The sequence below is a fragment of the Quercus lobata genome, chromosome 7, assembly GCF_001633185.2.
Source record: "Quercus lobata isolate SW786 chromosome 7, ValleyOak3.0 Primary Assembly, whole genome shotgun sequence".
Classification (NCBI taxonomy): domain Eukaryota; kingdom Viridiplantae; phylum Streptophyta; class Magnoliopsida; order Fagales; family Fagaceae; genus Quercus; species Quercus lobata.
The window spans coordinates 34,480,456-34,502,881 of NC_044910.1; the positions used below are offsets into that span (position 1 = coordinate 34,480,456).

The 22,426-nt window shown below is 38.9% G+C and overlaps 3 protein-coding genes and 1 non-coding gene across 4 annotated transcripts; 2 read left to right on the forward strand and 2 right to left on the reverse strand.

Annotated features, from left to right (window-relative positions):
- The first annotated feature begins 215 nt into the window (after positions 1–215).
- On the forward strand, positions 216–990 carry LOC115952291 (transcription factor LAX PANICLE 1). Its single transcript, XM_031069392.1, has one exon. The coding sequence runs from the start codon at positions 328–330 to the stop codon at positions 802–804; it is 477 nt and encodes a 158-aa protein (XP_030925252.1). The 5' UTR covers positions 216–327; the 3' UTR covers positions 805–990.
- Positions 991–1,236: 246 nt separating this feature from the next.
- On the forward strand, positions 1,237–1,310 carry TRNAI-UAU. Its single transcript has one exon. It is a non-coding gene; the product is annotated as a tRNA-Ile (tRNA).
- A 3,008-nt stretch (positions 1,311–4,318) lies between these two features.
- On the reverse strand, positions 4,319–9,626 carry LOC115952646 (receptor-like protein 7). Its single transcript, XM_031069831.1, has one exon. It carries the CDS (start codon positions 8,360–8,362, stop codon positions 4,970–4,972), a length of 3,393 nt encoding a protein of 1,130 aa, XP_030925691.1. The 5' UTR covers positions 8,363–9,626; the 3' UTR covers positions 4,319–4,969.
- A 144-nt stretch (positions 9,627–9,770) lies between these two features.
- LOC115952647 (receptor-like protein 20) lies at positions 9,771–12,970 on the reverse strand. Its single transcript, XM_031069832.1, has 2 exons — positions 12,884–12,970; positions 9,771–12,746 (listed from the first exon to the last, which is right to left on the reverse strand). Exon 2 carries the CDS (start codon positions 12,682–12,684, stop codon positions 9,946–9,948), a length of 2,739 nt encoding a protein of 912 aa, XP_030925692.1. The 5' UTR covers positions 12,685–12,746; positions 12,884–12,970; the 3' UTR covers positions 9,771–9,945.
- Positions 12,971–22,426: the final 9,456 nt, after the last annotated feature.

The window sequence follows — 22,426 nt, forward strand, 5'->3', positions numbered from 1 at the left end:
GTGGCTTTTAACGAGGCAAAGAAAAACCTTTGCGTATGCTAAAGAGATCTGCTGGGCTCTAAGCCCCTACCTATGTTTTTGCTAAGAATGCCCCTACCTATGTTAGACACCCGTATCCTGCGCCAAAGATTGGCTGACTGATCACATGACGATATCCTCTCCATTCATTCAAAAATATCATATCAACATTATTCCACATTGCTCCCCCTATATATATGTCTGTCCCATGATAAACAACACAACTACTCACAGTCCCAAGTATCAAAAAACAAACCAAACCCAGTTTGTGTGTGAGCATAGGAACTTGGCAGTGTTTCTTTCTCTCTAATGGACTACCTTTCCACTTCTACTAACCCTAGCTCATCTGGGTTTTCTTCAGCGGGAAATAACAACAAAGAAAAGAAGCCGAAGGGTGGGAAAAGAAGCAAAGGAGTGAAGCTCTCCACTGATCCTCAGAGTGTGGCAGCTAGGGAAAGGAGGCACAGAATCAGTGACAGGTTCAAGATCCTGCAGAGCTTAGTACCTGGTGGGAGCAAGATGGACACGGTGTCTATGTTGGAAGAAGCTATTCACTACGTGAAGTTCCTCAAGACTCAGATTTGGCTTCACCAAACCATGATCAACTTTGTGGATGAAGACCCATCTCTGTATCTTGCTGGTACTTATCTGCCTCCGCAAGAGAGCTATTATGCACAAAACGTTTTAGTCGATCAAGTACAACCTTCAGAACTAGTACCACGGCCAATAAGTTCTTCCTTCCAATGTGAAGAGCCTGTGCCTTTTGACACTTATGCGAAATACTAGGCTTTTGGTCTCTATGTGTTTGTGTCTGTTTGGGGAAGGGATGGTGGTGTTGTATGATCTATCATCTATGTGGTGTTTGCTAGAAAATCATGAGATTGTTGTAGTTGTTGTTAAGGGTATTATTTTTGAGGGATGTGTGATAATGGAATCTTGTGTAAAATTCTAATGTTAAATTAAAATGTAGCTCTTAACTGAAACATCTTGTTTAAGTCATTAGTCATACCATAGATTCTAGTTTTTAATAATTAGGAGCTGTGCATGAAGCTAATTAGTTCGCCTTTGCGTAGAACCACTCCATATATGGCTTATGAGTGTAGCCAGCTGGCCTGAACTAAACCTGGAAGCATATAGTTATGTTGTAGAAATTTCTTGAAGACTAAGAATTGATGTGCGTACATGAAGAGGTTTTATATTGGACTTAGGAAATGCACCGGTCCCGTAGCTCAGTTGGTTAGAGCGTTGGTCTTATGAGCCGAAGGTCGCGGGTTCGAGCCCCGCCGGGACCAATTAATGATTTAAGATTTTTAAATCTCTTTTTTGATTTTCTCTTTCCGTGATTTTCATTTCATTGTTTTCTTCTTTTCCCCTAGAAAAGGAAAAAAGAATCCTTGGTGCAACATCCAAAATGTGGAATCAAGACTCTTGGAAAGGTTTATGAGATAGAGTGATAGACAGACAATCATACAAAAAATTTCAGATTGCAAAAATTTGTTGTAAAAGATAAAAAGAGCACAAAGCCTTAAAATCAACACACCCCCTTTTTAACTCACCTAGGCCTACAATTGAGAATCATTGCTATTAAGGTCATGACAACGTTGCAATAGCAAAAAAGATTTACCCAAGAATTGTTCTAGAATATGTTAGCTGCCAACTAGAGTAGAGAGACTCTCTCTCTCTCTGTATTTCTTTTCTTCTACCTTTGTTTTGTGGTGGGGTAAGCAGGTGTTGATCATGGGAGACTCGATGTCAATTTTTACCTTTTTGATTTTTGACCATTAAAAAGGAAGTGAAAATCTATTCATTGTGCACTCTCTGACCCAAGAGGAATTGAGAGTTGGGCTACACATTTTTTTCAAGGAAAGTCCAACATTGGTGCTTTCCCAAAAGCCCAAATCTCAGTTGTGGCCCTGAGATGCCGACAATGTTTATGTCTGTTCATTCGTGTTTACTTTAGAAAAGCCAAAAAAAAAAAAAAAAAAAAATCATAAATCTGCTGTATCCTTGTTAGTAACTATCAGCTAGCTACACCCACACGGTTGGTGGCCTGATGGATAACAACTCGGGCTTTCATGCATATTATATGGGTTTGAACATGTCCGTCACTTTGTGAGAGCATTCGCATCAGTAATCTACAAACTATTCTATTTTATCATCTCAAAATTTATTTTATTATTTATATCATATCATTTTACAACACTTCCAACATCTCAACTTTTATTTTCCTATTCTACTCATTAAAATAATATTTCTACACAATAAAATAATATATCCCAAAATAACCGTCATTTACAATACAACACATTATTTACTCTTTCTCTCTCGTTCTTTCTGTTCAACAACTGCAACATTTACTGAAATCACCATCACCACAAGCCCACCACTACTGCACTACACACACTTGACACCACCACCACCAACAACTCATAATCTACCATCAACACAAAAAAAAAAAAAAACAGCAACCCACGGTCTCCACCTCCACGGCTCCACCATCATTAATCACCACCCACAGCAACCCCCACCTCCACGGCTCCACCATCATCAATCACCACACCACCACCAAACCAACCCAAACCAACCATCCACACTGATCAACCACCACGCCACCACCGCACCAATCAACCACCACACCACCGCCACACTTGATCAACCACCACGTCGAACCCAAACCCACACCACCACACTCAATCAACTAATCTGCACTAATCAACCACCATACTTAATCGCTGTCGTTAGCTGACTGATCTGCATCAAGAAAGAGAGAAGGAAGAGAGCATAGAAAGTGTGGTGGCTATGGGTTTTGGGTATGAAGAGAGAGAGAGAGAGAGAGTGTGTGTGTGTTATCATTATTTAATAAAAAGTAGGAGAGAGAGGAAGAATTAAATAATAGTATTTAATTTTAGAATTGTGCTATAGTGCAATTCTAAAGGTAGAATTGCACTGTAGCACAATTGCAAATTTTTTTGCAATATTTGACTTTTATTAGTCCGGATGTTGGGGAGATTTTGGGCAAAAATGCTAAATGCACCCTACATATGGCATATGGCATGCCAAGTGCAGATGCTCTAAGTGCCCTATCCATTTGCGCCTTGGGGCGAGTTGGGTACTATTATGATAACACGGTAACACCCACGTCGTGTAGCCACATGGGTCCCCCAACTCATTTTATGTTTACCAAAAAAAAAAAAAAAAAAACTATCAACTAGCTACCATATTGGTAGTAAAATCACATGTACGGTTCCAGGACCCCCTAGGAGCACGGTTTCTTTGCCATATCTTTATGACTCAGTCTAGACCCCTTAATCATTGATTTCTCAACAAGTTAAAAAGCCAAATTTTTTTTAATTTTTTTTTAATTTTTTTTTTTATAGGAGTTAAAAAGCCAATTGAAGTGAGGTCAATTTACTTTGTTTTTATTTGGCTAAGTCTAAGGTCACTCAACTCAATTTAGACTCCTCAATAATTGATCCCTCAATAAGTGAAAGAGCTACTTTGGTCAAGTCTTAGTTAGATAAGATAGTCATGGATGTTGGTCTCCTCACCCCAAAAATAAAAAATTATAGCGTGTTCACAAATATCTCATTTTAGTAAATTCTGTGAGAAGTGATTGGTAGAAAATTTTACTCTCAATTTTTTTTTTTTAGTGATATTGATTCTTGAAATCAAACTCGCAATCTGTCATTTTTTGTGGAAGACACTTTCTATCAAACCAACAACCGATTTCTAAAAAAAAAGAAAAAAAAAGGGGGCCAAAAATGCAATTTACACATGCTAACTTTGCCCAAAAATTATTTTATTTCTTTAAGTTTGAAGTTGGTTATTTTAGTTTAATAACTTCCTCATAATTATTTACTCCTTTAAGTTTGAAAATGGTCATTTTAGTCAAGTAGCTTTACTAAAAAATCATTTTGTTCCTTTAAGTTGGTGGTTTTGAGTGATTTTTGGACAAAGTTATTGTACTAAATAAGTTGTTAAATGACCAAAATGATTTTTGGATAAAGTGACCGAATCAAAATAACCAAATTTCTTTTTCAAAAAAAATAATAAATAAACTTAAAAGGCTAAAATGTCTTTTAGGAAAGTTAACAAACTAAAATGACCAACTTCAAACTTAAATGACATAAATGATTTCTTATCAAAAAAGAAAAAGAAAAAAAAGATGACATAAATGATTTTTGGGCAAACTTAGTAAGTGTAAATTGTATTTTTGCTGACGAATAAATAAAAATGATATGGCCATGAATGAGAACTTTTTGCTAACTTATCAACGACAGACCGTTTTCCTCAAACGGCCAATTGCTTTTGCCAATATGTGAAGGTCAAAACTCAAAACGTTCAGTTGTACTCCGAGCTATGCACACTGCAGAGCTAACGTGAATCTAATTATGCAACCAGCAAGAACTAGACCATGAGAAACAACTCAATTATGTAGATTGTGTACTGTGTACGAATTTCATGTGGATCACATTTGCATTGAAGATAACAGAGAGACTCCAACTAATAGAGGACTTCAACATATATTGCAAAAAAAACTTTTCTTGTTCGTGCTCAGGTATTGATGCTCACAAATTCTTGGTTTATATATAGAGACTCCTTGTGCAAGTTATATGCATGAATGCATGTGTTTCATAGACAAATTTAACGTGTCGCTCACCTGTTTGTTGAAATTCCTGAATGAGCATTAGCTTGAGTCTGACGTGCTTGTTTTTTAGATAGCAACCACACAGATAAACACAGTTCAGATTTAGGTAAAAAGAACATTATTCGAAGCCAAAAAGGCTACAAACAAGCATTATTCAAGTTATGTGCTTATCTTATCCCCCCACCATTTGGGTTGATGATTCTGTATCTATCTACAAAAGAAAAAGTCCTAAAAATGAAAAAAAAAAAAAAAGTCCAAAAAATGAAAAAAAAAAGGCATAAAAGGTTTGCTATGATGAAGTAACTATGAAGAAGATGAAGAAGAAATGGGGGGTGAGTTATGGCATGTGCATTGGGGGTCATGGATGACCCTCTTCCTACTGATGTCGAGTTTAGAACAAATAACACAGTACCGTCCTTGAAATTCTTCATCTTCCATTTCATCATCATCATCCTCGTCTTCACTGTCTTCTGTGTTCTCATCTTCAATATCTTCCTCTGCCTCAACCTTTGCATTATAGCAGCAAGTGTAAGACAATCCCATCTTTGGAAGAATAATCAGAAGAATCTTTTCAATGCTATCATCCTGCCATTTTCTACCTTTCTCCCAAAATGTTAAGGGAGCAACAACAACTGCTGCTCCAACCCCAAAACCCAATCCGGTCAGTATGAACTGCCAATCAAAACCAATCAAAGTTGTTGAAATTTTGCGTCTAGCCTTTTGTGTTGCTGAAGGTGGTGAAGCTTTATCACTTGTGCATTCTGTTTGCAAAGGGTACCCACATAATCCCTTGTTCCCTTTATAGGAATCATTTGAAAACGTAGAAAATTGCTTGCCTTGTGGAATCTTCCCCACCAATTGATTGAAGGAAAGGTTGAGAAATGAAAGGAAAGTAAGACTATCTACAAGTTGCACAGGGATCTCCCCTGTAAGGTTGTTGCTTGACAAGTCAAATGATTCCAGCTGGGACAAATTTCCCAGAGATGGTGGGATATGGCCTGTAAGGGCATTGTGCGATAAGTTGACAACATACAGTGATTTGAATGCTGCTAATTCTTCTGGAATTGGCCCCTCAAATTTATTGCAGGAAATGTCAATTGAGGTGAAGAGTCTCAGAATCTTCACCAGCTCAAACTCTAGACCTTTAATGGTAACTGTTATTGCATCTTGATAGTAAAAGTGACCAAAATTTAAGAATCCAAATTGGAGGTGATTGGGCTTTGACATGACCTCATCTTCATTGACCATCATTGCCTTCCAGGTAGAAAAGGATTTTCTTGGAAGCTGACCAGTAAAATTGTTTGAAGCTATGTCTATAATCTGAAGCATCGGCCAGGTGGCATTCGGCCCATAACAACCAATGGGCCCGAAAAATTTGTTAGATCGCAAGACAAGGACACGTAAGCTGGATATGTTCCTCAAGTAACATGGGAAGACATCCTCAAAATGGTTGTTCCCTATGTCCAAGACCTCCAAATTTGGGCAATTGGCCAGAGACTCAGGTAACTTTCCTTCTAGTAAATTTCTGTTGAGACTTAGAGTTTGTAAAACACAATTGCCTAGAAATATGTCAGGTATTGGACCAGCGAGGTGGTTCCTCCTTAGATTCAGAACCCCTAGAGTCTCACTTATTGTGTTGAAGCATTGAGGAATGGCGCCACTCAAGGAATTATTAGATAGATCAAGAACTTGAATATAACTAGCATTGCATAATGATCGAGGTATATTCCCATGGAAGTTATTGCTTGAAAGAGATAAGAAAATTATGAAAGTAAGGGAGATACCAATGCTAGTTGGTATAACAGAGCTGAAGTTATTCATTGAGAAGTCCAGATATGCAACTCGTGGGAGATGTGTGAGTTGCCCCTGGAGTTGGTTGGAGTGAAGGTCTAGGACACTTAATTGAGAAGAAAGATTCCAGAAAGGCCCTTGTAGAGTCACAAGGCGGTTATATGAGAGATTTAGGTACATAAGATTATTAGGTTTCCAAATCCAATTGGGTATCTCTCCAGGAATCTGGTTGCGTGAAAGGTCTAGAGTGACTAATTTGGATTGGTTTTTCAAGAAATCAGGGAATTTGCTCAATTTGCAAGAAGCCAACTTCAATGTGCTAAAATGGGGAAAGGGCAAGGAAGAAGCAGTACCATTATAATTGATTGACAACTGGTTGTAAGAAAGATCAAGATTTGATAGATTGCGTAGATTCTGAATCTCATCAAGCTGGAAGGAGCCATTAAATTTGTTGGAAGAAAATGAGAGGAATTTAAGACCTTGGAGCTTGAAGACAGACACAGGTAAGGGCCCTTCCAAGTTGTTGCTACTCAAATCAAGGATGTTCAATGAGTAAGAAGAAACGTTAAATCCCTTGAGTCCACCAGAAAATTTGTTGTTCAAAAGTTGTAGTTTCTGCAGAGATGGATGGGAAAACAGGGACAATGGAATACTCCCTTCAATTGAATTGTAACCCAAGTCAAGATTCACCAGTTTTATAAGCTCTTCCCACTGAGTGGAATTAATACTACCTTCCAGATTATTATGGGAAAGGTTTATCTCTGTCAGATTCTTGGCCATGCTGAATGATGGAATCTGTCCGTTGAATTCGTTCAACGACATGTCCAAATAAATTAACTGAGTAAGTTTTGCCATAGAATTCGTGATTGATCCAATGAAATTGCATCCAAAAAGATCTATTGTGGACAACATTTTAAGGTTACCAATAGAACCTGGCAGTGCCCCTGAAAATTTTGTACCACTAAGCAGCAGTGACCGAAGAGAACCATTTGGAAGAAATTCTGGCAAAGAACCTTGAAGTAGTTTATTATATGATAAGTCAAGCATCTGCAGCGTCAGAACCTTGAACATCTTTTCTGGAAATGTTCCATTCAATCCACAAGAACTGAGACCCAAGGAAGTCAAATTCCTGAATTTAGCAAAAAATTCTGGAACTGGAGCATTAAAGGGATTACTATCGAGACAAATAATTGAGAGGGAGTGAAGCTTCGATAAGGAGGAATTAAAAGGCCCTGAAAGATAACAGTCAGACATGCTCAACACCCTTAGATTTGGCACTGATGAAGATAGGGCCTGACACCATTCATTCCCCGGCGCTGATATATTTACACCATCTAGATAAAGTTCCTTTAGCTCCCCAAAATTCTGAACTAGCGTAGCTAAATCTGGGTTCTCAATTTTCAGCATGGAAATACTCAAGAAAGAAAGGGTAGACAAATCCAGAGTAACCAACCTTGTGAGACGTGAAATCGCATTTGGAATCTGCCCTACAAAGCCAGCATTTGACAAATTCAAATAACTCAACTTCGTCAGACTGCCAAACTGAGATGGAATCGCAGAAGAACTCAAGTTGTTATAAGCCAAATTCAGAGACTGAAGGTACTGGAGACTGAAGAGGCTTGAATTGTGAAGTCCACCCGTGATGGATTCGTTGAACAGGTTGAGACCAATAACATGTCCCTCCTTGCTGCAGGTTACACCTTCCCAGGAACAGCAATTTGAACTTGTATTCCAGTACACTAGTGTTTTGGAAGAGTTATTGTTGAATATGAGGTTGTTCTTCAATCCGATCAAAAAGTCTCGCTGATCGGTAGTACATGTTTGAGACACCACGGAGATGCCAAAGTTCAGGAAAACTGAGCATATGGGTATGAAGAAAAGCCATGAAAAGAGTGAAATTCTCATTGGGTGCTGTAAAAAGAGCACAAAACCTTAAAATAAAAACACCCTTTTTAACGCACCTAGGCTACAATTGAGAATCATTGCTATTAAGGTCGTGACTCGGTGAGTTGCAATAGCGAAGATGATATATGTTAGCTGCCAACTAGAGAAGAGAGACTTTTTTGTGTGTATTTCTTCTACCTTTGTTTTGTGGTGGTGGGGTAAGCAGGTGTTGATCATGGGAGACTCGATGTCAATTTTTACCTGTACGATTTTTGATCATTAAAAAGGAAGTAAAAATCTATTCATTGTGCACTCTCTGAACCAAGAGGAATTTTGAGAGTTGGGCAACACATTTTTTTCAGGAAAGTCCAATATTGGTGCTTTCCCAAAAGCCCAATCTTAGTTGTGGCCCTGAGATGCTTGAACCAATCTAGACCCCTCAATCATTGATTTCTCAACAAGTTAAAAAAGCCAATTGAAGTGGGGTCAATTTACTTTGTTTTTATTTGGCTAAGTCTGAGGTCACTTAACTCAATTTAGACTCCTCAATAATTGATCCCTCAATAAGTGAGAAAGCTACTTTGGTCAAGTCTTAGTCAGGTAAGATAGTCATGGTTGGGCCCCTCACCCTTTTTCATTACGGGGAAAAAAATTACAGCTTGTGCACAAATTTCTCATTCTAGTGAATTTTAGGAGAAGTGTTTGGCAAACAACTTTATACCTAATTTTTGTTTTTTCCTTTTTAGTGAGACTGATTTTCGAAATCAAACTCGCAATCAATCATTTTTTTTGATGAGAGGCACTTGCCATCAAACCAATGACTTCTAAAGAAAATAAAGGCAAAAATGCAATTTATACTTGTTAACTTACTTTAGTCCTCTAAATTTGAAGTTGTTCATTTTAGTCTAGTAACTTTACCTCAAAATCATTTGCTTCTTCTTTTTTTTTTTTTTTAATTAATGAAAATCATTTACTTCTTTAAGTTTGAAAGTTGTCATTTTAATCCAGTAACTTGACTCAAAAATCATTTTATTCCTTTAAGTTGGTGGGTTTGAATGATTTTTGGACAAAATTACTGTACTAAATGAGTTCTTACTGAACTAGACCATGAGAAATAGCTCAAATATGTAGATTGTGTACAGTGTAGGAATATCATGAGGATCACACTTGCATTGAAGAAAACAGAGAGACTTCAACATATATTGCAAAAAAAAAAAGGTTTTCTTGTTTGTACTCAGGTATTGATGCTCAAAAATTCTTGGTTTATATATAGAGATTCCTTGTGCAAGTTATATGCATGAATGCATGTGTTTCATAGACAAATTTAATATGTCGCTCACCTGTTTGTTGAAATTCCTGAATGAGCATTAGCTTGAGTCTGACGTGCTTGCTTTTTATATAGCTACCACACAAACAAACCCAGTTCAGATTTAGATAAAAAGAACATTATTCCCAAGCCAAAAAGGCTACAAGCTGGCATTATTCAAGTTATGTGCTCATCTCATCACCCCATCATTTGGGTTGATGATTCTGTATATATCTACAAAAGAAAACGTCCAAAAAATGAAAAAGAAAGGCATTAAGGGTTGGCTATGATGATGTAACTATGAAGAAGATGAGGATGTAGAGGATGAAGAAGAAAGTGGGGGTGAGTTATGGCATGCACACATAGGGTCATGGATGACCCTTGTCCAACTAATGTCGAGTTTAGAACAAATAACACAGTACCGGCCGCGAAATTCTTCATCTTCCATTTCATCATCATCATCATCGTCTTCACTGTCTTCTGTGTTCTCATCTTCAAGATCTTCCTCTGCCTCAACCTTTGCATTATAGCAGCCAGTGTAAGACAGTCCCATCATTGGAAGAATAACCAGAAGAATCTTATCAATGCTATCATCGTGCCATTTTCTTCCTTTCTCCCAAAATGTTAAGGGAGCAACAACAACTGCTGCTCCAACCCCAAAACCCAATCCGGTCAGTATGAACTGCCAATCAAATCCAATCAAAGTGGTTGAACTAGTGCCTTCAGATTTTTGTGTTGCTGAAGGTGGTGGAGCAGTACCATTTGTGCAATTTTTCACCAACGGGGATCCACATAATCCTCTGTTCCTTTCATATGAATCATTTGTAAACGTAGCAAATTGCTTGCCTTGTGGAATTGGCCCCACCAATTGATTGAATGAAAGGTTTAGGAATGAAAGGAAAGTGAGACTATCTGCGAGTTGCACAGGGATCTCCCCTGTAAGGTTGTTGCTTGACAAGTCCAATGATTCCAATTGAGTCAAGTTGCCCAGAGATGGTTGAATGTGGCCTGTAAGAGCATTATGTGAGAAGTTGAGAAGACGTAGCGATTTGAGCTCTCCTATTTCTTCTGGTATTGTCCCATTAAGATTGTTGCAGGATACATCAATCGAAGTGAAAAGAGTTAAAATCCTAACCAGCTCAATGTCTAGACCTTTAATGGTAACTCTTATCATATCTTGATAATAATTTTGACTGAATTGTAGGATTCCAAATTGGAGGTATTGAATTCGTGACTGGGCATGATCCATCATTGCCTTCCAAGCAAAAATGGATTCTCTTGGAAGTCGACCAATAAAATTGTTTGAAGCTAGGTCAACAATTTGAAGCATTGGCCAAGAGGTATTTGGCCCTCCACAAACAATGGACCCATAAAATTGGTTAGATCGCAAGATAAGGACATGCAACGAGGATATGTTCTTCAGGTAACATGGGAAGGCATCCTTTATCTTATTGTTCCCCAGGTCCAAGACCTCCAAACGTTTGCAATTCCCCAAAGACTTTGGTACCGCTCCTTCTAATAGGTTTCCATTGAGGTTTAGAGTTAGTAAACCACAATTAACTGGAAACGAATCAGATAAATTGCCACCAAGATTGTTCCTTCTCAAATCCAACACCCTGAGAGTCTCAGTCATTCCATAGAAGCATTGGGGAATAGTGCCATTCAAAAAATTATTGTGCAGATCAAGAACTTGCAGATATGGAGCATTGCATATTGATACAGGGATACTGCCAGATAAATGATTGTTTGAAAGATATAAGAGAGAAGCAACACTGAGGGAGCTGAGAATGCCAGCAGGTATAAAAGAGGTGAAATTATTCCATGAGAGATCCAGATATATGGCAGATGGTGGGAGAGTTGGGAGTTGCCCCTGGAGTTTGTTGGAATGAAGATCTAGGATAGTTAACGTAGAAGGAAGATTGAGCAAAGGCCCTTCCAGGAGGTTATGCGAGAGATTTAGGTAAAGAAGATTAGTAAGATTCTGAATCCAGTTGGGTATCTTTCCAGGAATCTCATTATTTGAAAGGTCTAGCATGGTTAATTTGGATTGGTTTATCAAGAAATCAGGAGAAGTCTTCAATTTGCAAGAAGCCAATTTTAATGTGGAAATTTGGGGAAAGGACGATGATGAAGAAGTTTCAATATACTCAATCGATAAGTTGTTGTAGGAAAGATCAAGATTGGAAAGGTTTCTCAACTGCTGAATCTTATTGAGCTGCAAGGAGCCGCTAAAGTTGTTTAAAGAAAGTGAGAGAAGCTTAAGACCTTTAAGTTGAAAGACAGACGTTGGTACTGGCCCTTCCAAGTTGTTGCTACTCAAATCAAGGGTGTTCAGTAGGTGAGAAGAAACATTAAATCCAAGCCGACCATAAAATTGGTTGTGGAAAAGTCGTAATATTTGCAATGATGGAAGGGAAAACAGGGAGGCCGGAATATTCCCTTTAAGTGAATTGTTACCCAAGTCAAGAATCACCAGATTCAGAAGATCCTTCCAGTTAAGGGAATCAATCTTACCTGTTAGATCATTATGGGAAAGGTATATCTGGGTCAACTTCTTGGCCATGCTGAATGATGGAATTAGTCCGTTGAAGCTGTTTGATGACATGTCCAAATAAACCAATTGAGTAAGATTTCCCATAGAGTTCGGTATTGATCCACTGAAATTGCACCCAGAAAGATCTATTCTGGACAACATTGCAAGGTTACCAATAGAATCTGGCAGTGCCCCTGAAAATTTTGTACCACTAAGCAGCAGTGACCGAAGAGAACCATTTGGAAGAAATTCTGGCAAAGAACCTTGAAGTAGTTCATTATTTGACAAGTCAATTGTCTGCAGTGTTAGAATCCGGAAGACTTTTTCTGGAAATGTTCCATTCAATCCACAAGAACTGAGACCCAAGGAAGTCAAATTTGCGAAATTGGCAAAAAAATCTGGAACGTGAGCATTAAAGAGATTAAAATCGAGACGAATAATTGAGAGAGACTGAAGCTTCTGTAAGGAGGAATCAAAAGGCCCTGAAAGATAACAATCAGACATGCTCAAGACCCTTAGATTTGGCACTGAAGAAGATAAGGCCTGACACCATTCGTTCCCTGGCGCTGATATATTTACACCATCAAGATAAAGTTCCTTTAGCTCCACAAAATTCTTTACCAGCGTAGCTAAATTTGGTTTCTTAATTTCCAGCATAGAATAACTCAGCAAAAAATAGGTAGACAAATCAAGGGTAACCAACCTTTTCAGGTTCGAAATCTCTGAAGGAATCTGCCCCGCAAAGCCAGAATTTGACAGGTTCAAATAAAACAAATTCGTCAGATTGCCGAACTGAGATGGAATTTGTGAAGAGTTCAACTTGTTGTAAGACAAATTCAGGGTCTGAAGATAATGGAGACTGAAAAGGAGACTTGAATTGTGAAGTCCACCCGTGATGGATTCGTTGAACAGGTCGAGACCAACAACACGTCCCTCCTTGCTGCAGCTTACTCCTTTCCACAAGCAGCAATCAGAAAACTGAGTTTCATTCCATTGCACCAGTTTTGTAGACAAGGTACTATTGAATTTGAGGTTGTTCTTCAGTCCGATCAAAAAGTCTCGCTGATCGCTAAGACATGTTTGAGATTGAGACACCACAAAGATACCAAAGTTGAGGAAAAGTGAGCAAATGGGTATGAAGAAAAGCCATGAAAGGAGTGAAATTCTCATTGGGGTCTGTAAGAAGAAAGACTCATACAGTAAAGAATGGAAGAGATGATGAAATGACTTGTTGTGGATTCAAGAGAGAAAAGGCCCATGGAACATGACCTTATTTTTGGCCTGTGGCTAGAGTGGTGGCCGACCAAAACCCACTCGGGTTTGGCACGGGGCCGCTACTGAAAGTTTGTGTGGACTTTTGGGGTAGAAAAACAGAAGCAGAGAATCAAAAGCCGAAAGGCAAGACAAGAAAGAGAGCGATTGAGAGAGAGAGAGAGAGAGAGAGAGATGAGATTGGTTTTGTTAGGTGAGATTAATCATAGTCCAGAGAGAAGAGCCGTCGTCAAAGAAAAAACGCGTATTTGTTTGTGTAACGTTTGGTCTGCTTTTGTTTTTTCTGAATCCTGATGATGATGGCGACTTTCCGAGCTTTTGTCATTTTTTTTTGGGAAAAAGCTTTTGTCATTTAATACCACAGAAGAAGATATAATGGTAATAGAGTGTCACAGTTAACATATTTTTTAAAGGCTCTGGTTAATGTGTGTCTTTAGAGTATATATTAAGGTTTTTATTTTTGAAAATAATTTTTTGGGAATTGAAAAAGCTGTCATTACTTTTTTAATTCTTAAGAAATTTTTTTCTAAAAATATAAATTAATGTATACTTTAAGAACATACATTAGTAAAATCTTTTTTTTAAATAAGAGTTATCAAATTTTTTTTCTTTAAAATCCTAAAAGACAGTCACTTAGTCCTAATTCCTAAAAAGTAACTAGCTATTACACATCCCTAATCATAACAAAATTTTGAAATGCTAAAGACTCTCACGTTGCAAACACAATTTTTTTTTTTAATTCAATTTTTTAAATGGTATTTATGTAATATTTAATCCTAAAAGATAGGCATTTAGTACATATCCATAACTAAATTTTGGCCTGCTTAAAAAAGTTATCCAAAAAAAAAAAAAAAAAAACTAAGAAGGGCTGTCAACGTTACAATTCCTTTAATTTTTGAAAAAAATTATATATATATATATATATATATATTTTAAATGTGCAGTGAAAGGCACAACAAAGGACAATACTCCCTCTGTCCCACTTTATTTGTCCTGTTGGAAAAGTCAAACTTTTTAAGGGAATATCATTTATTATCTTGTCTACCTTTTAAAAATGTATAAGTTTCCAAAACTATCCTTAAATAAATTTATCAAAAAATTGAAAATAAAATAGTTTTGAAATAAAATAGGGGTATAATAGGAATATTAGTAAATTAATGACTTTTATTTTTAGAAATAGGACAATATTTTGGGACATCTCAAAATGGAAGAGAAGACAAATAAAGTGGGATAGAGGGAGTATTAAATTTCATATGGAAAAAATGTGATTGAGAAAAATGAAGCTAAAGTGTAACCGTTTCAATTAATTGAAAATGTAGTGTTACACAAGTTAATAAATACAAGCATATATAGGTACGATATTTACAAAAAAATGGTTTTTAACAACTACTTGATAGATTGACTACCACTTCGCTCACCCGAATTCATTAAATGTGCCTGCTATGCAATCTAACAAAATAGTTAGACATGTATTTTTACCAAATTATCCTTTAGTTTTATCTTTACTTAAACCTAGAGAAATAGGGGTATTTTGAAACCCAAAAAAAAAAAAAAAAATTCGGTCTAAAGAGGGGAAGCCCCTTAAATAGAAGTATAGATTTCTCTATTTTCAAAACCAGTTCATCTATCTATACTACTATTTAAGGGGCTTCCCCTATATAAATATATATATATATATATATATTTCAAAATACCCCTATTTCTCTCGGTTTAAATAGAGATAACTAATGGATAATTTGGTAAAAATACATGTCTAACTTACACTAAAATATTGCCTACAAAATAGGAACACTCTCCCACTAACCCACTTTTATTGTTTTTTTAAAAAATACTTTATTATTATTAATAAATGAAAACACCCCATGCACTAATAGTTTTTTTTTTTTAAAAAAAAAAAAAAAAAACTAATGTACTAATAAAAAAAACTAACACACATGCTTATAAAATGTGGGTGTTGAAACACATCTATTACAAATGCATAATACTCATTACACCCTTAGATTTTTTTGTGATTGGAAAATGTGGTAATCCCAAATTATAATGGATGCAAATTATTAATTTTTTCCCAAAAAAAAGAAGAGCCTTTGGGCACGTGCGTGAAAGCGTGCTTAGAGGCTAGTATCATTTAAAATTTTAAATTGTATTTTCTTGAAAAAAGAAAAAAGAAGTTGGAGTGAAAGGCATGACAATTGTTATGGATAATTAATTAATTTCACAGGGAAGAGATGTGATTGAGAAAAATAAAGCTAATCTGTAGGAGTTTCAATTAATGATATGTACATTAATTTTCCAAAAAATAAAAATAAAATAAATTGAATCCAACATAGAATTACACAAATTGATAAATATAGGCATAAATATGATTTTTTTTCTTATATACCAAAAATAAATAAATAAATAAATAAAAGACTTTAACAACCACTTGATAGATGACTGCCACTTTATACGAGCTTTCAATTATACAATAATTTTGTAAAGTGTCTCACTCAAACTCATCCAATGTGCCCTTTACGCAATTCAACAAAATTGTTGATATGTCACCCTAAAAAAAAAGACAAAAAGAGAGAGTAAGGATTAAATATAACTACTTTCTCTAAGTAATCAATTAACGTATTAATTATATTGCAATCGTATCCAAATTGCATAGTTCGTCAAGTTTAATGCACAAAAAAAAAAAAAAAAATTACTGTTTAACGTATTAATTATATTGCAATCTTATCCAAATTGCACAATGTGTCAAGTTTAGTACTATTTTTTCATTGGTTAAGATTGCAATATAATTAATATGTTCATCTTTTTTGGTTAATAGTAGAGTAAACCAGTTTGATGCTTATCCAAATAGCAAAGTTTTTTTTTTTTTTTTTTTTTTTTTTTTTTTTTTTTTTAATAATTTTTTTATACAAAGACTTTTATTAAAAAAAACAAACTAAGACACACATAGAGTATCCTCCAAAGTTCTACGTACTATAATATTGCAATCTTATCCAAATTGCACAAAGTTTTTTTTTTTTTTTTTTTTTTTTTTAAACAAAGTTTTATGTACTATAATATTATAATCAATTCTTTTTAAAAAAAAACAAAGTTCTACGTACGTACTATAATATTGTAACCAAAGAAAAGCAATGAATATTCTATTTTATAATCAAAGAAAAGCAATGAGTATTCCATTTTTTTTTTTAGGTAATGAGTAAGCTTTAACCCACAAACGCATATCATACAAAAATAAAATAAAATAAAATAAGGATAAGGAAATATGGAAATAAAGAAAAGTACTTCAGAGTCCATATAATTAGAATAAGGAATAGCAAAAGTAACTGTAGTTGCACGATTTCTTGATCCAAACCCTACTGATCAGGCCTTGGCCCAAGACGCAACACACAATAAATCTTTGTAGAGGATGGGTCAAAGAACTTAGTTTCAGTGAACTTAGTCGGTCTGATGCATGGACACTATTATTGTAGAAACAAAAACACCAGAATGGATATCTCACAGAAAATTCTATTTATTGAGTACCGAATTCCTTTTTTCCCTCCTCCTCTTTGAGGGACTCCCCTACATTATATAGCTCTCTCATTCTTATCTGAACCTTACACTTGTTGATCATCTAAGCCCCCACTTGAGCACTTGTCCTATCAGACTCCCTTATCACTCCCTTGTGAGTTGCAGTGGCCAAGGTAGTACTGTTCAGGGGTCTTTTCCTCATTAATGCGGCCAAGAGGGTGGTTGTGACACATTTAATGTGGTGGTGGCAGCTTTCCATGAGGTATTTTGGGTTTTATTCTTTTTTATATGCTTGGAGGATGAACTGCAATGGTTGGGACAAGCTCTTGGTTCGGACTTCGTAATGTCCGAGGAGGAGTTACTCCTCGGACAGGTTTCTTTTACCGCAATTGGGCTTGAATAATATTTCGGCTATGACTTCTCCTCGGAAAGGACGCTTCTCGGACGGGCCCGTAGTTTAACTAGCCCAATATCTTGGGCCGGGCCCCACAATAGCCCCTCAAAACTCTGATTTTTATCTCCTTACGAGGAGAAAAGCAGGATTTTGACGTTAGTGAGAGGATGGAAGTAAGGAGGGCTTGGGGCGCGCGTGCGGGCAATTACTTTGGATGCGCTACAATTTACGAGGCGCGGCCATTTACTTCCGGAGGCTTTCTGTCCCCTTCATCCAACGGTGAGGCGTAGATCGAACGGCCATCATTTTTTCTCGAATTTTTAGGCAAGAGCGATCTTTTCTCTCTCCTCCTGGCTATATAAGACGTTAGAGAGGCTCCCTTTTTCTTTTTTTATCCGCACATCTGAATAGAGACCTCCAGAGAACTCTAGCGCCCAGAAATCCTTGAGCACCTCCTTCCTTCAAATCTTCATAATCGTTTCTGCGAAGCGCCCTCCATAAAAGAGCTTTCCGATCACCTCACCGGTCATTTGAGAAGATATCTGTAAGTTCCGTTCGCTTCGTCGCTTCGATTTCCTCCTCGGATTTTGTTTTTCTCCTCGGTCTTTATTTTCATTCCTCCAGTTCAGCTCAGATGGGTAGATTCGAAAAACTAGTAAATACTCCGGCCACTATGGAGGCCTTTAGGGCAAAATACCACATTCCCCCGGGGGTGGGGCTGCAGTACTGTTCTCTTGAAGGAGTATTGACAGATAGAGGCGAGGGAGAAGTTGTTATCCCCATGATTGCTTTCATAGAGGGAGGGATGACACTTCCCATACGTAGGATTACAAGGGAATACTTGTTCAACCATAGGTTGACGCCGCATCAGTGTGCCCCAAACATGTTCAAGATACTAGGCTATGTAGATGTCCTAGACAAGCGGATGAATCTAGGCCTTACCTGGAATGATGTGGTTTATCTGTACGAGTGTCACCACATCGAGAACGGAGGGTATTATCTTAAATCCCGATCTGAGGTCCTTAGGTTGATCTCTTGTCTCCCAATATCCAATAAGACCATGAAGAACGATTTCCTTATTGCCTCGGGGGAGTGGTTCGATGGTATTCATTGTCCAACTCGGGCAGGGATCCCAGGTGCAGCGTCTTTAGGGCCAATCCTTTTCGGGAAAGGGTTTAGTATTGGGGGGTTATTTTTCTCGCTTTTTTTACAATTGGAAAATTTCATGAACTAATCCCACTTTTCTTAGACGTTTGCAGATAAAGTTCATGTCGCTCCTCGGCTAAGTCTTGTGAATGTGCCGGCGTTGAACTACCTTCTAAGGTCGGAAATTTACGTTACTGAGGACGGACAGTTACGTGCGGCTCATCTGGTTCTGGGCTATCAACCTCTAAGCCGCTCTTTCCAAGCTATCGGTCACGCCATAAGGGCTGGCAGTCCGAGGTTGGCTAGGATTGACGTGTCTAAGACCGGGTTCCTAGCTCAACGTGATTTTCCACCAGTCGTACTACCCAGCGTTCGAGATCCCTATCTAGCAGAGCAACTACCTCCGCCAGACGAGCCTGGCGTTGCTGTTCCGGTTGAAGGGGAAACCGAATCGTCTCGTCTTTCCCTTGAGGAAGAGATAGACGAGTTTTATTTTGAGGAGGAGGTTCAGCAAACCCCCTTGGTTGAGCTTTCTGATCCTGAAGGAGAGCAAGACCAACATTCCGCAGTTGGTACTCCCTTAATCATAACCTGCTTGGACGACCCCTCGAACGAAGAGATAGAACCCATGGCCGGGAAGGGAAAAACTTTACGGGAGTTGATGGCCTCTCGAGGGAAAGGCCAATCATCAAAAGGACCAACCCAGTCACAAGCCCAGACCCTTCCTCCTGTGGTCTTTCAGATTCCCTCGGACCTAGGCCTTAAGGTTAATCCGGACCTGAAGAAGAAAAGGCCGGTTGACACTCCTGAGGAGGGTGAGGTGGTTGTCCAGCCGACCAAGCAGCAAAAAACCACCCGGGTGCCAAGGAGCAGAAGGGGTAACTCCGCGGAAAGTCGGGATGAGGAGAACCTTGCTGAGGTGCGCGCTACCCCGCGTACATGGAGCCCCAAGTTGGAGCTAGATGGGGTTGCCATCCTGTACAATGCGTCGATCCGAGAGTATAACCGGGGCCGAGCAGGGTACGTAGCTGATGCCTTGGAGCAACCCCTACTCCTTTCTCGGGATATGGAGGCCTACAGGCGGTTCTCTCAGCCCGAGATTTTCCTATCCCTCAAAAGGGATCTCGCGATGGTAAGTGACCCTTTTACTATTTTATTAATTTATTTAACCCTGTCAAATTTTAAACCAATCTTGTTTCGTTCGCAGATTACTCAGCAAGTATTTGTGGCGGAGGAGTTTTGTCGTGATAATCGCAGTCGGGCTGAGGCTGAAACCCAGTCTCGGATGGAGATGGAGAAAGCCTTGGGGTCCCTCAAGCATGATCACCTTGAACTCACGGAGAAGTTCAAGGAGTCGAAGAAACGGCGCAAGAGTGCAGATGCCGGTTTGAAAAGTGCTGAGACCCAGGCGGAGGATCAGCGCAAAGAGCTGTACTCGACCCAGATCAACCTTGCCACCAAGAAGCAGGCAGTGCTGGATCTTAAGACTGCCCTACAGAAAGTCGAGGACGAGCTGCGGCAGGTCAAAGAGGAGGCTCAACTGATCCGAGAGGCTGCAGAGGCTGAAAAGAGTGCTTCTCGCCAGCTCGGGGTCCAAGAAACGGAGGCCAGGCTATCCGAGGAGATCCCTAAGGTGTGCAGGGACTACTGCAGCATCTCATGGGCTCATGCCCTTGACACTGCAGGAATTCCTGCGGATTTGGCGCTGAGACTGCCCGAGAACATCTTCTATCCTCAGGAGATCCGGGAGAATCCTGATGGCGCCCAAACTGCTTCGGAGCAGGATCTGGCGGTGCCTGATGCCGTCCCTGTGCCTGATAAAGCGAAGGATCCTGCCACGGACCCTACCATCGAGGTTCCTCCTCCTCAACCAGAGCAGAAAAGAAGATCCTCCTGCTAAGGCTTAGCTTTTAGGCTTTTTAATTTTTGTATTCCCCTTTTTTTTTTTGAATGAGAGTCGTCCTGTTTTTGCGCTCTTTTGTAAGGACCTCTCTTTGTATTGGCCTCGGAATATTAATATAGAATGTTTGCTTTGCTTTCTATGGATGTATGCTAGTACCGCTTCCCTTTTTTTTTTTTAAACGTTTGCAACGACATAAATAAATGTAAACGGTCAAGATAAAAAGGATGCTGGGCAGCGAATTTGAATGAGGGTTGCAATGGTGCTAGACTGCGTGCACGCCTTAAAATGATTTCCCAATCTGTCATAAGTAATAATTTCCCCTAAGTCTGTGGTTCGAGGAGCCATGCAGGACTTAGGTTCTGTTTAAAACTTGTATAAATTGTCATGAATAATAATTTCCCCTAAGTTTGTGGTCCGAGGAGCCATGCAGGACTTAGGTTCTGTTTAAAACTATGAATAGTTGCCATAAGTAATAATTTCCCCTAAATCTGTGGTCCGAGGATCCATGCAGGACTTAGGTTCTGTTTAAAACTTGTATAAATTGTCATGAGTAATAATTTCCCCTAAGTCTGTGGTCCGAGGAGCCATGCAGGACTTAGGTTCTGTTTAAAACTATGAATAGTTGCCATAAGTAATAATTTCCCCTAAGTCTGTGGTCCGAGGATCCATGCAGGACTTAGGTTCTGTTTAAAACTTGTATAAATTGTCATGAGTAATAATTTCCCCTAAGTCTGTGGTCCGAGGAGCCATGTAGGACTTAGGTTCTGTTTAAAACTATGAATAGTTGCCATAAGTAATAATTTCCCCTAAGTCTGTGGTCCGAGGATCCATGCAGGACTTAGGTTCTGTTTAAAACTTGTATAAATTGTCATGAGTAATAATTTCCCCTAAGTCTGTGGTCCGAGGAGCCATGCAGGACTTAGGTTCTGTTTAAAACTAGGAATAGTTGCCATAAGTAATAATTTCCCCTAAGTCTGTGGTCCGAGGAGCCATGTAGGACTTAGGTTCTGTTTAAAACTATGAATAGTCGTAAATAGACCAGTAGGTAGAGGATAATCACGAAACAAAACATGGGCTAAGCCATTTTCATTAATAATAATATCTTTTGAGGTTATTTACATTCCATGGTCGAGGTACAGTTTTTTCATCCAAATCTTCTAGATAGTAAGCGCCTATCCCGGCCACGGATGTGACACGGTATGGTCCTTCCCAACTGGGCCCCAGCTTGCCCCAGGAGGGGTTTTTTGCACTGCCGAGAATCTTCCTCATCACGAGATCACCCGGACCTAGAGGTCGCAGTTTAACATTGGCATCATACCCTTGTCTCAGCTTCTGGTGATAATAGGCCATATGGATCGTTGCTTTTTCCCTTCTTTCCTCGGCTAGGTCTAGACTTATTCCCAATAACTCGTCGTTACCGTTTGGGGTAAACGAGTTAGACCTCAGTGTGGGAAAGTTGTTCTCGATTGGGAGCACGGCCTCAGCCCCATAAGTCATCGAAAAGGGGGTCTCACCGGTTGATCGTCGTGGCGTTGTCCAATAGGTCCATAAGACGTGCGGGAGCTCTTCTACCCATCTCCCCTTTGCCTCATGCAGTCTTTTCTTCAGTCCGTTCACTATGACCTTGTTCACGGCCTCGACTTGCCCGTTTCCTTGGGGGTAGGCGGGGGTGGAATATCGATTAATGATCCCAAACTCGCGGCAATACTCCCTAAAACTCTTACTGTCGAATTGAAGACCATTGTCGGAAATGAGTGTACGTGGAGTTTCGAAGCGGGTGATAATGTTCTTCCAGATGAATTTCTGGGCACCCACGTCCCTAATGTTGGCCAAAGGTTCAGCCTCCACCCATTTAGTGAAGTAATCGGTTCCGACTATTATGTATCGCTTGTTCCCTGCAGTTTTGGGGAAAGGTTCGACAATATCAAGACCCCATTGTGCGAACGACCATGGGCTAGAGAGGGGGTTAAGAACCCCTCCGGGTTGGTGGATATTTGGGGCAAATCTTTGGCACTGATCACACTTCTTAG

What these genes read in the sequence shown, in the direction of transcription:
- LOC115952646 (XM_031069831.1), bottom strand. Translation starts at nt 8,362, where the DNA reads ATGAGAATTTCACTCTTTTCATGGCTTTTCTTCATACCCATATGCTCA.
- LOC115952291 (XM_031069392.1), top strand. Translation starts at nt 328, where the DNA reads ATGGACTACCTTTCCACTTCTACTAACCCTAGCTCATCTGGGTTTTCT.
- LOC115952647 (XM_031069832.1), bottom strand. Translation starts at nt 12,684, where the DNA reads ATGTCTGATTGTTATCTTTCAGGGCCTTTTGATTCCTCCTTACAGAAG.